The sequence below is a fragment of the Geotrypetes seraphini genome, chromosome 2 (genome assembly GCF_902459505.1).
Source record: "Geotrypetes seraphini chromosome 2, aGeoSer1.1, whole genome shotgun sequence".
Taxonomy (NCBI): Eukaryota; Metazoa; Chordata; class Amphibia; order Gymnophiona; family Dermophiidae; genus Geotrypetes; species Geotrypetes seraphini.
Genome location: NC_047085.1, coordinates 510,090,726 through 510,107,130, shown reverse-complemented (window position 1 = coordinate 510,107,130; position 16,405 = coordinate 510,090,726). Strand labels below are relative to the sequence as shown.

The 16,405-nt window shown below is 42.9% G+C and overlaps 1 protein-coding gene across 1 annotated transcript; it reads right to left on the bottom strand.

The window, feature by feature from the left end:
• Positions 1-15,619: 15,619 nt before the first annotated feature.
• On the bottom strand, positions 15,620-16,194 carry LOC117354979 (gastrula zinc finger protein xLCGF3.1-like; the record flags this gene model as incomplete). The annotated part of the gene is made up of 1 exon (XM_033932937.1): positions 15,620-16,194. A coding segment is annotated over exon 1 (525 nt), but the record flags the coding sequence as incomplete, so codon positions are not given.
• Between the last annotated feature and the right edge of the window lie 211 nt (positions 16,195-16,405).

Sequence of the window (16,405 nt, the reverse complement as noted above, 5' to 3'; positions counted from 1 at the left end):
GCTGTTCTCCCTGGAGAAGAGGAGACTTAGAGGGGACATGATAGAAACCTTCAAAATCCTAAAGGGCATAGAGAAAGTGAACAAGGACAGATTCTTCAAACTGTGGGGAGCCACAAGCACTAGGGGTCACTCGGAGAAGTTGAAAAGGGACAGGTTTAGAACAAATGCTAGAAAATTCTTTTTTACGCAGAGGGTGGTGGACACATGGAACAAGCTTCCGGAGGAGGTGATAAGCCAGAACTCTGTACAGGGGTTCAAAGTAGGTTTGGATAGGTTCCTGGAGGATAAGGGGATAGAGGGGTATAGATAGAACTTGAGGTAGGTTATAGAAGTGGTCAGAAACCACTTCACAGGTCGCAGACCTGATGGGCCACCGCGGGAGCGGACCGCTGGGCGGGATGGACCTCTGGTCTGACCCAGTGGAGGCAACTTCTTATGTTCTTATCCATATAAGCCTTAGTACTGTAATATTTAGCTTATTCCTTTCTTATAAATCAAAGTTCCTGCTGCTGAACTAGAGAAAGAGATGTTCAGCTGGCAGGGCTTTGTTTATAAATTTTTATCAACACAACTAATATACTACTTTATCCTAAAGCAAAAAATAAATAAATAAATTGAATTTTTTTTCTACCTTTGTTGTCTGGTTTCCACATCTTCTCATTCAATTCCTTCCATCCACTGTATGTCTTCTCTCTGCGTCTTCTATTTGCTGTTACTGTGCCTCTCCCTTCACCCCCCCCCAATTGGTCTAGTACCCATCTTCTTCCCTCCGCTCCCCCATAGTCTGGCATCTGTCTTCTTCCCACTCTGTCTTCCACATTTCCCTTCAGGGTCTGTTCCTCTCCACCCTCCTTCAATGTCTGTCCTATTCCTTTCCACCACCACCCTTCCCTCCCTCCTTTACCATCTGTTCCTTTCTACCACCCTTCAGCTCCTCTCGCGTGGCCTATCTATCTACCTTCCTCCCTCTTATTTTCATGGCACGTTACAATGTAATTTGTGCAAGCCACTGGAGCCTGCGAGCTCGGTCCCTGTCCCATCCCCACAAACCATCTCGCTTCTGTGCTCCTATTTTCCCCATTTCTAATATCTCCCCTATGTATCTGCCATTGCCCCCCCCCCGTGTCCATATACCATCCCCATGGCATGTCCCCTTTATGTCTCTGTCCCTATGCCCCATGCACATAATTTCCCCTCTTTCTGTTACCTTCCTGTGTCCAGGTTTCCCCTATCTTCCTCTTCCATACCAGTGTGTCTCTTCTTTTTAACCCCATCTAGCTTTTTTCCCTCTTTCTTCCCCCTCCCCTGCTTCTAGTATCTGGCTCACCTGCCTGTCCTTCCCTTTCTTTCCTGCTGTGGGTTTTTCTTTCCGTCTTCATCCCCTTGGCCCAGACTCCTTTTCCCTTTCACTCCCTCCTTCCAGTTTGAGCCGGGAACACGAGCGATCGCACGGTCCCCGCAGCCACCACCCGCCTGCCCAATCGATCCTAGTGTTTAGCCAGCTCTCTCCCTTCTCCTCACCTTAGTTTGTAGGTTTTCTTTTTCAGCGACCTGCACCCGCGGCTGCTTAGTGTTCAATCTTCTGCTCTGCTGCAACTTCCTGTTTCCGGTTGCGTCAGAGCAGAAGATTGAAACTGAGCAGCAGCGGGTGCGCGGCTCTTTGATTGTGTGCGAATCGCCAAAAAAGAAAGCCTACAAACTAAGGTGAGGAGAAGGGAGAGAGCTGGCTAAACACTAGGATCGATTGGGCAGGCGGGTGGTGGCTGCGGGGACCACGCGATCCTTCATGCCTCACTGTGGGGACAAGACCATTCACCGCTCCACGGGGCAGTGAATGGCCTTGTCCCCGTCCCCGCAGTGACTGCTAGTTTTCATTCCCCGTTTCGGCGGGTCACCCGCGGCTAAACACGGTGGCCGCGGGTATACCGCCACCGTGTCATTCTCTAGCTGTAACCAAATTGAAGATAATACTGGGAATAGTTTATTTCAGTGGTTCCCAACTCTGTCCTGGAGGACCACCAGGCCAATCGGGTTTTCAGGGTAGCCCTAATGAATATGCATGAGAGGGATTTGCATATAATGGAAGTGCCAGGCATGCAAATCTGTTCCATGCATATTCATTAGGGCTATCCTGAAAACCCGACAGGCCTGGTGGTCCTCCAGGACAGGGTTGGGAACCACTGGTTTATTTAATTTGTTATAGATGCTGGTGCAACGATGAAAGGCCCCCTGAACCAATACCAGTTCACCTTTCTTGATATAGGACAACTAAGACGAACAAACCATCGGGTGCTCACCAATTCTTATATGATTGTTCTGAACTAGGTCAGCTACAAATCCCCGTGGCAAATACCACCCACAAACCTTCCAAAGCACACAGAAACAAGACCAAGAATATAATTTTAAAAAAGTTAGAATACACAGAAACTCCTACCATAACACACTATCAGAATTTCAAGGAATATTATCTGAACGCCCGTTCGTGAGAAACAAGGCACAGGTGATATATGATTGGATCGAACAAAAGAACCCAGACCTCCTATTCCTAACTGAAACATGGATGGTATCTGATACAGATGTTATAATGAAAGAAATGTTACCGCAGGGTTATAAAATAATTCCACTAGCTAGAAGTTGGAAAAAAGGGGGAGGTCTAACAATAATCTTAAAAGAATGCTTCGATTTTAAAACTACAGAAGAATTGGAAATCCTAACTTGTAAAATCACTAACACCGAATTGGAAGAATCATTAGCAATGACACTTTTTTATATCCCCCCCCCAAAAAAAAAAAATGGACAAGAGCCAAAGAAAAATTATTTGAATTCCTCACGGCTAACACCTTAAGGGGCCCGTATAATCTGCTACTGGGCGACATAAACATACATCTAGAGCAAGTGGGGAAACCAGAAGTGACAGAAATTAATACGTTCCTAACAACCCTCGGTTTTATAATAGCAGATACGGAGGAAACGCATGAAAAGGGACATCAACTAGACATAGTCACTTTTTCACACAAAGACATCCCTGAACCAAAGATCCAATATTGTATAGGAGCATGGGAGAAATGCATATGGTCAGACCATTATATTTGCAATTTTGATTTACGCTGAAAAAAGAAACAATCTTTCGCAAAACACATATGCAAAAACACAAAGAAGAAAACAGTCACCAGTAGAGACATTATAAATCCAATTGAATTCTGGGCACATTACGAATTACATCCCAAAATTGAGGAAGAACAAGACTTCCCTGCTGAATGCGGAAAGTTTAGCAAGGAAGTATTAAACCAAATAGCACCTATTCAAACATACGAAAAGAAAGAGAGGGTATCAAAAGAGTGGTTCGATTCCGAACTACTAGTTATTAAACGGGAATTGAGAAAACTAGAAAGAACATGGCTTAAAACAAATAAACAGGAAGATGAAAGAAAAAATGAAAAAATACAAAACTCTGATAAAAGAAAAGCGTTCAAAACACTCCGCTCAGAAAATAGGAACAACTAAAATAAATAGCAGAGAACTGTTTAAACTGGTAAATAGGTTAACAGACACAACGCAGGTTCTGAAAAAGAATAATGAACGCATCCCATCGGTTGATACCCTGGCCAGCTACTTCAACAACAAAATCTTAGACTTAAGAGCAACAATACCTACACCCACACCCGAATTCGAATTCCAGTTCAGACCACATGAAAGAGTGGGACATGCTCTGGGATCATTTTGAGCTCCCTAATTGGCATCAATTCCTCACTTTAGAACATAAGAACATAAGCAGTGCCTCTGCCGGGTCAGACCACAGGTCCATCCTGCCCAGCAGTCCGCTCCCGCGGTGGCCCAAAAACAGGTCAAGACTTGTCTGAATCATCAGAAGGGGCTCCCTTGCCACCTTGGTTTCTCATTTAAGTCCTGCCTTCCTATCAAAGTCCTAGCCCTCCGGTCTTGCACATGCACGACCAGGTTGGTTTATACTCATTACCTGGTTAACTTCCTATACTTGTGTTACATCCCAGCTCCTCCCTCAGTATCCCACGATCCCTTTATCCCTCAGGAATCCATCCAATCCCTGTTTGAATCCTTGTACCGTACTCTGCCTGATCACAAATACACCAAATCAAACTGCTTGCTAGACGAATGCCCTTCTAAGATCATGAAAGTGGCAGTACCTGAGTTTAAAAGGGATGTATTTAACTGGATAACAACCACTCTCATCAGAGGGACATAACATGAGAAAATGGGACACATCCTGATCACACCCATCCTTAAAGACCAGAAAAACTCTATCGCACTGAAGTCCAATTACAGACCCATAGCAAGTATCCCCTGATTCACAAAACTACTGGAAGGACTGGTCAATATGGAACTAGTGAATTATCTAGACATATTCAACATCCTCAGTGAACACCAATCAGGAGTCAGAAAAGGATACAGCACAAAGAAATTCCTCTGAGATTTTGTATTGTTTTCTGAAAAATTTTCAATAAACAAATTAAAAAAAAATATATATATATATTTTGACCCTCTATCTTTTAAACTTCTGGTTCAGTCATTGGACTACTGCAACATCATTTATGTGGGTTTACCTAAAAAAAATGTAAAAAAATTAAGAATAGTGCAGAACATGCTGTCCGCTTAATATTCGGACTAAAGAAAAGCGAGCATGTTAGCCCCTACTACAAACTGCTACACTGGTTACCAATGAAGGCGCGTCCATGCAGGACGTACTTCTTGAACGGAGAAACTTTAACTAGGACTTCAGCAGAACGAGATTTAGGAGTAATCATTAGTGCAGACATGAAAACTGCCAATCAAGTGGAGAAGGCTTCATCTAAGGCAAGGCAGATATTGGGTTGTATCAATAGAAGTTTCGTCAGCCGAAAGCCTGAAGTCATAATGCCGTTGTACAGGGCCATGGTGAGACCTCATCTGGAGTACTGTGTGCAACTCTGGAGGCCACATTACAGTAAAGATGTGCGCAGAATTGAATTGGTTCAGCGGACGGCCACCAGGATGATCTCGGGGCTCAAGGGTCTCTCGTACGAAGAGAGAGTGAACAAATTGCAGCTCTACACTCTCGAGGAATGTAGGGAGAGGGGAGACATGATCGAAACATTTAAGTACCTCACGGGACGTGTCGAAGTGGAAGATGATATTTTCTTTCTCAAGGGACCCTCGGCCACAAGAGGGCACCCGCTCAAACTCAGGGGCGGAAAATTTCATGGCGACACCAGAAAGTATTTCTTCACAGAGAGAGTGGTTGATCATTGGAACAAGCTTCCAGTGCAGGTGATCGAGGCAGACAGCGTGCCAGACTTTAAGAATAAATGGGATACCCATGTGGGATCCCAACGAGGGTCAAGATAAGGAAATTGGGTCATTAGGGCATAGACAGGGGGTGGGTAAGCAGAGTGGGCAGACTTGATGGGCTATAGCCCTTTTCTGCCGTTATCTTCTATGTTTCTATGAATAACGTTCAAGTTTTCTTGCTTATGCTTTAAACTGGTGTGGGGAATGGCCCCTGCCTATCTCTTACCACATTTCGAGCTACACATTCCCAGTAGGACAACCAGAAAGTCCAATCTTTTTGCCTACCCAAGGATCACTGATTGCAAATACAGGTCCTTTATGGACAGAACTTTGAAGTCTCAAGCTAGCAAACAGCAGACCTGGCTAGGCAACTCCATCAACAGAGCTAGGCTGACCTATGTCGCATTTCGGAAAGAAATTAAGACAGCACTATTCAACAGAGTTATCTCCTAATCAGTTATCAGTTCTAAACGATTAACTCCATGCTGATAAACTTGAGAAATACGTATACTGTACTAACTGTATTGTATTTTACTAATTGTAATCTGTAATTCACTGACTGAACTGTATCATCCTCGCCATTTGTATTCTGTAATTCGCTGACTGTTCAGCTCTCTTCACTGTGAACCGCCTAGAAGTCGTAAGATTATGGCAATATAGAAGAAATAAAGTTATTATTATTATTATTGATATCATACTGTTTAGCCACTGCCTCCCACAGTTTCTAAATTTATTTATTTTTAAAATTTCTATACCGTCTAGTTCAGACACTAGCAACTCCGGTCCTCGAGGGCCGGAACCCAATTGGGTTTTCAGGATTTCCCCAATGAATATGCATGAGATCCGGACTAAAGGGTCTCCCGTACGAAGAAAGACTGAGCAAACTGCAGCTCTATACTCTCCAGGAGCGTAGGGAGAGGGGAGACATGATTGAGACATTTAAGTACATCACGGGACGGGTCGAGGTGGAAGATGATGTCTTTCTTCTCAAGGGACCCTCGACCATAAGAGGACATCCGCTCAAACTCAGGGGAGGGAAGTTTTGTGGAGACGCCAGGAAGTACTTCTTCACGGAGAGAGTGATTGAGCATTGGAACAAGCTTCCAGTGCAGGTGATTGAGGCACGCAGCATCCCAGACTTCAAGAACAAATGGGATACCTATGTGGGATCCCTACGAGGGTCATGCCAAGGGATAGGGTCACTAGGGTATAGACTTGAAAGAGAGGGTCAGTAGAGTGGCAGTATAATTACAATTATACTTAAGAGGGTCAGTAGACTTAAAAGGGTGGGTCAATAGTGTGGGCAGACTTGATGGGCTGTAGCCCTTATCTGCCGTCATCTTTCTATGTTTCTATCTATTTGCATGCAGTGCTTTCAATGCATATTCATTGGGGAAATCCTGAAAACCCGACTGGATTCCGGCCTTCGAGGACTGGAGTTGCCCATGTCTGGTCTAGTTTCCAACCCTGTCCTGGAGGACCACCAGACCAGTCGGATAGCCCTAATGAATATGCATGGAGCAGATTTGCATGCCTGTCACTTCCATTATATGCAAAACTCTCTCATGCATATTCATTAGGGCTAGCCTGAAAACCCGATTGGCCTGGTGGTCCTCCAGGACAGGATTGGGAACCACTGGTTTACAGTATATCCACATACATAATCCCTAAAAACAGTACAAAAGAGAGACAAATCATCAAAATTTAAGTTAAGTTCACGGTTAATTCTCGATCAGGACAAATCAGACCCTATAAAAAAGCATTAACAAACAATTGAGTTTTGAAGAGTTTTCTTAAAGTCTCTCCGACAGCACATTTTCTCAGCTGCTCTACCAGCGAGTTCCATTTCACCCCAGCGCAACAAAAGGTCACTGCACAAGTTTCAACTTACAGTGGTACCTTGGTTTACGTGTCTGTGTATGGCCGTTTGGTGGAGGATGGGCAGGGGAGGGCTTCAATGGCTGGGAGGGTGTAGATGGGCTGGAGTAAGTCTTAACAGAGATTTCGGCAGTTGGAACCAAAGCACAGTACCGGGTAAAGCTTTGGATTCTTGCCCAGAAATAGCTAAGAAGAAGAAAAAAAAAAAAAATTTTAATTGAATCAGGTTGGGCAGACTGGATGGATCATTCGGGTCTTTATCTGCCGTCATCTACTATGTTTACATAATTTGTTCCACAATCCACCTTGATGATGAAAAAGCATTAGCAGCCCACGGCGTCTGTGTCCTCATCTTTCGCTGGCAAGCCCACACATCCTCGCAGGTTAGAGCACCCTGCCAGGCCCGTTCCCAGGACCCATAAGATGGCAACAGCAAGAAGCCAAGCATAGGACCGTAAAAGCAGCTGACATGGATTCCAAAGCAGCAGGAGAGAAAGTGGCTCATGGGTCCAACCTCCTTCTATGACATGCACAGGATTGTCTTGCAAACCTCCTTGACGCCCACTGGTGCAACTCACTCCCCCTACACGTGCTGTGTTGTAAATGACCGCGTCACCCTCCCGCTTAACTTGGAGTGCCACTTTCAACCTGCACCGCTATCCGGTATGCCTCGCCTGTGCATGCACCTGCAGAGCCAACATCTGGGTACGGACGCCAGCTCTCGCTCTCCACCAATTGGAGATTGCCGAAAAGAAGGGTACGAGAATTTGGAGGTGGGTTTCGAAGGGAGGGTGACAGGAAAGTTTTCTTTTGCAGATCATCATCTTTCAGGGTTTCCTTGGTTACAAGTTGACCATGTTGGGAAATTCGGTGCATACGTCTTTCAGAGAAGCTATTCAGGTAGCACTGGCGATGGTGGTTTGGAGAACTCGTTTATCGAGTCAACACTCGTCTTGCAAAACACTCGTAAACCAAGGTTTGACTGTATTTTGAATTAACATTGGCCTTCAACAAAGCAGAATTTTCAGAGCGCAACAATCTTTTAGGCTGGTAAAGTCATCTTGCTCTTAAAGTACTCCATTTCTGATGGAATTGCCTACTTTTTACCTTAACAGCTTCAAGCTGACATTAAGGGTATCTAAGTCAGTCATATTGAAGGACCCAATAAGGGGCCAATGATGAGACCCTCTGTGCCATTTTAAACAGACTTCTTTTGGAACCTATGCAGTCTGGAGGATAGTCATGAGATGTTCTAAGAGAGTAGACATCATATACGAAAAGCCTTAAACTTACCTTGTAAAATCTTCAGAGATGGAAAGTAGAGTTAGTGTGAGACAAGTTGCAGAGGATAGCTAGGGGTCCTTCCACCGCTGCTGTGAAATCCTCTCCTGGCTGGCTCACCAAGATATAGGGAGCGTCTCTCATTGTGCCAGCAAGAAGCTACAACTCGCCTACATCAAGATAACTTACCAATCTCTCAGGGTAGAAACACAAAAGATAACTATAGATAATCACTCACACACATATCCTTTTTTCTTCTTCTTCTTTATTTAGTATACAAGCAAACTAACATAGTAACATAGTAGATGACAGCAGATAAAGACCCGAATGGTCCATCCAGTCTGCCCAGCCTAATTCAATTTAAATTTGTTTTTTCTTCTTAGCTATTTCTGGGCCAACTAAGTACAGTACTCCCCCGATATTCCGTTAGAGGAACCCCCCAGAATCTTGATAAAACGCAAATATGGTTTTTCATGAGGGAGACTGAAGAGGGCAGCAGGAGAGCAGCCGGAGCGCCGCGAGTGCAGGAAATCACTCATAGTATGCTCTGACCGCCTCTTCCTGCACTAAGTCAGGGCTTATCCAATCAGGAGCTGCGTGTCAAAGCTTAGTGCAGGAAGAGGTGGTCGGAGTATACTGTGAGTGATTTCCTGCACTCGCCGGCGCTCCGGCTGCTCTCTCCTGCCCTCTCCTTGTGGCGGTTCGCGGTTGGAAAATATCGTGAATGACCAGGACCGCGAACCGCCGACTGCAAACGACTGGGGGAACACTGTACATAAATGGTCTGACCCCCACCACTAACAATCATACACCTTTCAGAGCATAAAGTTACAAAGAGAAGGGGACAGGGGTGAACCCCCTATGACAGATGTCTCAGCTTATATTTCCTTTTCTTGCAAGCCCTAATTAGGCCTACTTCCATATTGCAAATTCTGCTGTAGGTAAGCAAAGCATAGTCATAACCCTTCAAAAGCCTAGGTGAGGAATGGCCTAGTGGTAGAGCAGCTGCCTCTGCTCCCAGAGACTGTGGGTTCAAAACCCAGTGCTGCTTCTTGTGACCCCGGGCAAATCACCTACTCCTCCATTGCCTTAGGTACAGAATAAGTACCTATAGACATGTAAACCACTTTGAATGTGTAACCAAACAAAGCAGTATGCAAGTCCCATTCCCTTTATTTTGATGTGTCCATGACTAGCCCTACATCCAAGTTGTCTCAACCGTCTCCCACTTCCTCAATTCTGCAGATGCACAATAAACTATCACTGTGGGGTGACAGATACATACATTAGCCTAATTATTTCCAATTAATCCAGGCCCACACTACGTCTAACTCGAGACTAACTCTACTTCAGGAAGCAGGTGAAAGCCTGGCTCTCCTCCCAAGTCTTAATACAGAGGGTGACTGACTTTACCCTCATTCTGCACCTAGACTAGCTTTTAACACACTGTAACTTAGACCAGGTCCTCTTATCTTGTTTAACTATACAAAGAACTTGCCTCGAGTTTAGCCACCCATCTGTTTATCTCATCTTGTCCTCATTTATTTATCTGCGCTTGGTCTCTCGGCTATATGTTCAGCTCTGTTGTAGAAAACATCATATCTAAGTTACATGAATGTTCTAATGTGTGCTTACTAGGTGTTTAATTAGTATTATATTGGTTATTTGAATTTCAGTGCCGTAAAATGTGTATATTTTTTATACTGTTTCATGGTAATCCTATTTTTAGGTTTCAATTTGCTGATTTCAGGTTTACCTTATTTATTGTATTTCTGTTTCTATTTGGCTCTCCACTATCCCCCATTCTATTTCAATATTTCATGAGATCCCTGGGAAACGTTAAATTCGAAGACGAAAGCATAATGCTCTATGCTGACGATATTCTTCTTCTCTTTCATGCAACCAACAACCAATCAAACATTGCCGACAAAATCTCAGTCAACATTGAAAGAATCCAAAATTGGGCAACAATCAACAAGTTAAAGTTAAATGCCGCCAAAACCAAAGTTCTTTATTTCCACACTGCTCAACAGAGGGCACCGACAAGTATCACCCTTCAGTCGAGCAACGTTCTCACAGTAGATAAAACTTCCACAATTCTAGGCTGCATTCTAGACTCCACGCTTACTATGGAACCACAAATCTCCAACCTCCAGAAAAAATCCCTGTACACCATGAGACAATTAAGACTCATCAGACCGTACTTTAATCAGCATCACTATGCCCCGACAGTACAGATGATGATTCTACCACAACTGGACTACTGTAACTTTGCCTACATGGGAATTAATACTGCATTAATTCACAAAATGCAGCTTATTCAAAACACTGCAGTAAGACTCATTTTCAGCCTGAAAAAATACGACTCGGTGACAGTCTTCATCAAACAGCTACACTGGCTTCCCATCACATCATGAATAAAATTCAAAATATCATGCATCATTCATCACCTACTCCATGGACATTCAGTAGCTCCGCTTATCCATCTCTTCACAATGGCAGGGTCAACTTCTCAGAGAATCTTCAACAGAATAATCTAATCTTCTATTTGTGCGTCGCTCATACCTATACAGGCTCAAGGCGACTGTAAAGAGAGGCAAGAGAGGAGAGGATGGGGAGGGAGGGGGAGAGAGGGGAGGTGGATAGGTAGGGATAGGAAGGGGAGAGAAAAGAGGGGGAATGGAGGTGGGAGGGGAAAGGAGAGGAGAGGGGAAAGGAGATTAAGTGTTGAACAGATGGGTTTTCAGTTTTCTTCGGAAGATGATGTATCAAGATTCAGTTCTGGTCATTTCTGTAAGGCCATTCTAAGTTTTTACTCCTAGAAAGGTAAGCATGGAGTGGAAAACTCGTTTGTAGTGAAGATTTTTTGTGAATGGGAGATTTAGTAGCATCCAGTTGAGGGTTCTGCGAGAAGTAGACCACACTATTGAGAAGAGCTGGATGAGTGGGGCCGCAGAATTTCCATAAAGTATGCAGTGAATGATGAAAGATATTTTGAATGTTATTCGTGATGGGATGGGTAGCCAGTGCAATTGTTTGATGAAGGTTGTGACTGAGTCGTATTTTCTCAGGTTGAAGATAAGTCTTATGGCAGTGTTTTGGATGAGTTGCATTTTGTGAATTAGAGCAGTGTTGATTCCCATGTAGATGGAGTTGCAGTAGTCCAATTGTGGTAGGATCATCAGTTGTACGATTAAGGCAAAGTGGTGTTGGTGAACGTACAGTCTGATTAGTCTTAGTTGTCCCAGGGTGTAGAGGGATTTATTTCGGAGACTAGATATTTGAGGTTCCATGGTTAGAGTGGTCCAGTATGCAACTTAGGATTTTGGAGGACTTGTCTATGGAGAGGGTTTCGCCTGATCGAAGGGTGATGCTTGTTGGTTCCGTTTGCAGGGCCGTGTGGAAGCATAGAACTTTGGTTTTAGTTGTGTTTAGTTTCAGTTTGTTGGTTGTTGCCCAATTTTGGATTCTTTCTATATTGTGTGAGATTTTGTTGGATAAGTCCGATTGATTTTTGTTTGTGGGAATATGGAAAAAATGTCATCTGCGTAGGAAATTATGCTTTCTTCTTTGAATTTCTTATATAAGAACAGCCTTGCTGGGCAAGACCAATAGTCCATCAAGCCCAGTAGCCCGATCTCACGGTGGCCAATCCAGGTCACTAGTACCTGGCCAAATCCAAGGAGTAGCAATATTCCATACTACCGATCCAGGGCAAGCAGTGGTTCCCCCATGTCTTTCTCAATAACAGACTATGGACTTTTCCTCCAGGAACTTGTCCAAATCTTTCTTAAAACCAGGATACAATGTAATCTCCCAGGATACAACTTAATCTCCCAATTACAAAAAATCTCCAATACAAGCATATCTATCATGCCATGCTAACCTTCCTAGGAGTGAAAATTTGGAATGACTTCGCAGAAACAATCAGAACAGAGCCTAGCCACACTACATTCTGAAAAAAATCCCCTGAAAACCCTTCTCTTTGATACCTAATTTTTAATATTTCTCTTAGTTCCCCCCTAGCTAGATGTCACTCTCTCATCTTCTCCCCTCTCTTTTTTCTCACCAATTTATATTCTGCTTTCTCCTTCTTCTCACTGTAAATCGCCTTGAGCCTGCCTAGGTATGCGTGACACACAAATAGATTATATTAGATTAACAAAGTTATAAGTTTTATGTTAAACTGCACCTAGTGAATCTCTTCATAAATGCTATTAATAAATCCCAATAAATAGACAGATGGAAAGCAGGTTAAAGAGTCCCAAACTGAAAAAGCATTAACTCAGATGGCGTGATAATTTTTTAAAATAGCAAATTGTAAATATCGCTTAACCAAGCCCTGAACAAAAATAATTGGTCAAGTAACCAATATGCAAATCTCTGTACACTTTAAACTGTCCGATTGGAAGAATCAAAGTACACTAACACTGGTAGAGCCAATCAGACATTCACTATCACGTGACAGTTAGATGAATCGTGTTCTCAGTGATGGGAGACAGAAGGCAGATGAGGAATGCTACCATGACTGACTGTACATAAGGGAAACTCTGTCACGTTTGAGGTCTTCATAGCTAAATTTGATACTGAGAAAGTCCCTAGTAACAGGACTGTAGCATGTACTTAGAAGATAGTACATAGAAGATACTTAAAACTACGTTTCCCCGAAAATAAAACCTACCCCAAAAATAAGCCCTAGGCCCTGGATTCGCCGGCAGCAGCACTTCCCCCACCGACTCCGCGCCGAACAATCGGACCCCCGCTAACCCTCCATCCTTCCCTCCCATATGAACCATGCTGACTGCGAGTCATAAATACCTTCCTCCAGAGCAGTGTCGGGCCAGCAGCACTCTAAACAGGCTGCTTTGTGGCCTTCTCGCCAGGGCCTTCTGTGTGCCGCGTTACAGATGACATCATCAGTAATGCGGCAGAGGGAATTCCCCAGCGAGAATGCCAGGAAGCAGCTTGTTTAAAGTGATTCCAGCCTGACACTGCTGTGGAGGAAGGTATTTATGGCTAGTCGGCGAGGTTCAGATGGGACGGAAGGATGGAGGGTCAGTGGGGTATGGCTGGGTGGCGGGGGTGGATGCTTAAGGGTTCTGCCGCACAAGGGATGGAAGCTGGGAAAGGGTTCTGCACAGGGGGATGGGGGGGATAGAAAAATGCTGCAGAGGGAAGGCACAACGGGATGGGTGAGAGGAGGAAAAATGTTGCACATGTGGGGGAGAGAAAGGAAAGAGGAAGAATTAGGATGAAGGAGAGGGAGAGATGGAACATATACATGAAAAAAATAAGCCTTACTTGAAAATAAGACCTAATGCATTTTTTGAGCCCAAAATGAATATAAGACACTCTTATTTTCAGGGAAAAACGGTATTTTTGGAAGCATTCACTAACTGAGTAATTATGTTACGAGAGAACCTTACTAATGTACTGTCTGATTATGTACTTGTCATATTTATGATTGTATTTTGTAAACCGCTTAGGTTTAAGCAGGTGAGAAAGTTTATAAATAGATAAAGAGTTTAAAAGAATAATGTCCATATTCATACTTCTACTGTAACAGCATGACCTTGGCAGAAGTGACAGGTCTATGGTTCTGCTGCAAAGCATTAATGATGGTTTGATTCTTCTGGCCTAATACGTAGAAATAAAGGTGGTTCAGACCGAGGCCAACTAGAGGCCGACTGAATTTTGGGTTTGGCTTTGTCACCAAACCCCTGCCGAAATGCACATTTGGCTTTGTTTTGGTTTCAATCAAAAATGACAGAGCATTTCCAGATGAAAACAAATTTTTTTTTCTGGTCTGCGAGTATCCTCCTCTCTTCTCTCCAAACATAAGCGCTCTCCAAATGCTGAAACTGCTCCTCAGTTTACCTAACTGCTCTGGTGATCTAGTGGCATGTTGCGGACCAGCTCAATCCCCAATCGCTTCTGCCCAGCCTGTGTCACAAGTCAAAATGGCTGCTATGACTTTCAGAGGCAGTCTCACAAGATGGCTGCCATGGCCTCCAGCAGCAATTTTGGGATTTAATGCAGCTATTTGAGAGTGCAGGAAATATCTGTTGATATGAATGTTTTGGTGAATTTTTACACTGAATGCTGATTGAAGCTTTAATTACACTCAGTACATGTAAACGGTTTGTACATGTAAACGGTTTGAGGTTTGTGACCTGTGTGGATCATTTTGTGACATTTTAGATATGAAAGCTGAGTGAAGCTATTATTATATTCAGCACATGTAAATGGTTTGTACCCTGTGTGGATCATTTTCTGCATTTTTATTTGTGAATGCCAAGTGAAGCTATTATTACACTCAATACAGATAAATGGTTTGACTGTTGTGTGGGTCTGTTGGTGGAATTTTAGAGTTGAAAGCTGAGTGAAGCTTTTATTATTCACTACATGTAAATGGTTTGTGCCCTGTGTGGATCATTTTGTGATTTTTAACAGTTAAAAGCTCAGTGAAGATATTATTAAACTCAATACACATAAATGGTTCGACTGCTTTATGGATCTGATGGTGGATTTTTAGAGTTGAAAGCTGAGTGAAGCTTTTATTACACTCAGTACACGTATATGGTTTGTACCCTGTGTGGGTCATTATGTGTCTTTTTAGATGTGAAAGCCGAGTGAAGCTTTTATTACACTCAATACATGTATATGGTTTGAGCCCTGTGTGGATCATTATGTGTCTTTTTAGAGTTGAAAGCTGAGTGAAGCTTTTATTACACTCAGTACACGTATATGGTTTGTGCCCTGTGTGGACTATTTTGTGCCTTTTTAGATGTGGAAGCTGAGTGAAGCTTTTATTACACTCAGTACACGTATATGGTTTGTGCCCTATGTGGATCATTTTGTGTCTTTGTAGATCTGAAAGTCGAGTGAAGCTTTTATTACACTCAGTACATGTAAATGGTTGCCCTGTGTGGATCATTTTGTGTTTTTTTAGATCTGGAAGCTGAGTGAAGCTTTTATTACACTCAGTACATATAAATAGTTGCTCTGTGTGGATCATTTTGTGTTTTTTTAGATCTGAAAGCAGAGTGAAGCTTTTATTACACTCAGTACATATAAATAGTTGCTCTGTGTGGATCATTTTGTGTTTTTTTAGATATAGAAGCCGAGTGAAGCTTTGATTACACTCAGTACACATATATGGTTTGTGCCCTGTGTGAATCATTATGTGTCTTTTTAGATGTGAAATCCGAGTGAAGCTTTTATTACACTCAGTACACGTATATGGTTTGTGCCCTGTGTGGATCATTTTGTGTCTTTTTAGAGTTGAAAGCTGAGTGAAGCTTTTATTACACTCAGTACACGTATATGGTTTGTGCCCTGTGTGGACTATTTTGTGTCTTTTTAGATGTGGAAGCTGAGTGAAGCTTTTATTACACTCGGTACACATATATGGCTTGTGCCCTATGTGGATCATTTTGTGTCTTTTTAGATCTGAAAGCCGAGTGAAGCTTTTATTACACTCAATACATGTAAATCGTTGCCCTGAATGTATCATTAAGTGTTTTTTTAGATATGGAAGCCGAGTGAAGCTTTTATTACACTCAGTACATGTAAATGGTTGCCCTGAGTGCATCATTAAGTGTTTTTTTAGATGTGAAAGCTGAGTGAAGCTTTTATTACACTCAGTACATGTATATATTTTGTGCCCTGTATGGATCATTTTGTGTCTTTTTAGATGTGAATGCCGAGTGAAGCTTTTATTACACTCAGTACATGTATATGGTTTATGCCCTATGTGGATCATTTTGTGTCTTTTTAGAGTTGAAAGCTGAGTGAAGCTTTTATTACACTCAGTACATATATATGGTTTGTGCCCTGTGTGGATCAATTTGTGATTTTTTAGAGTTGAAAACCGAGTGAAGCTTTTATTACACTCAGTACATGTATATCGTTTGTGCCCTGTGTGGATCATCTTGTGATT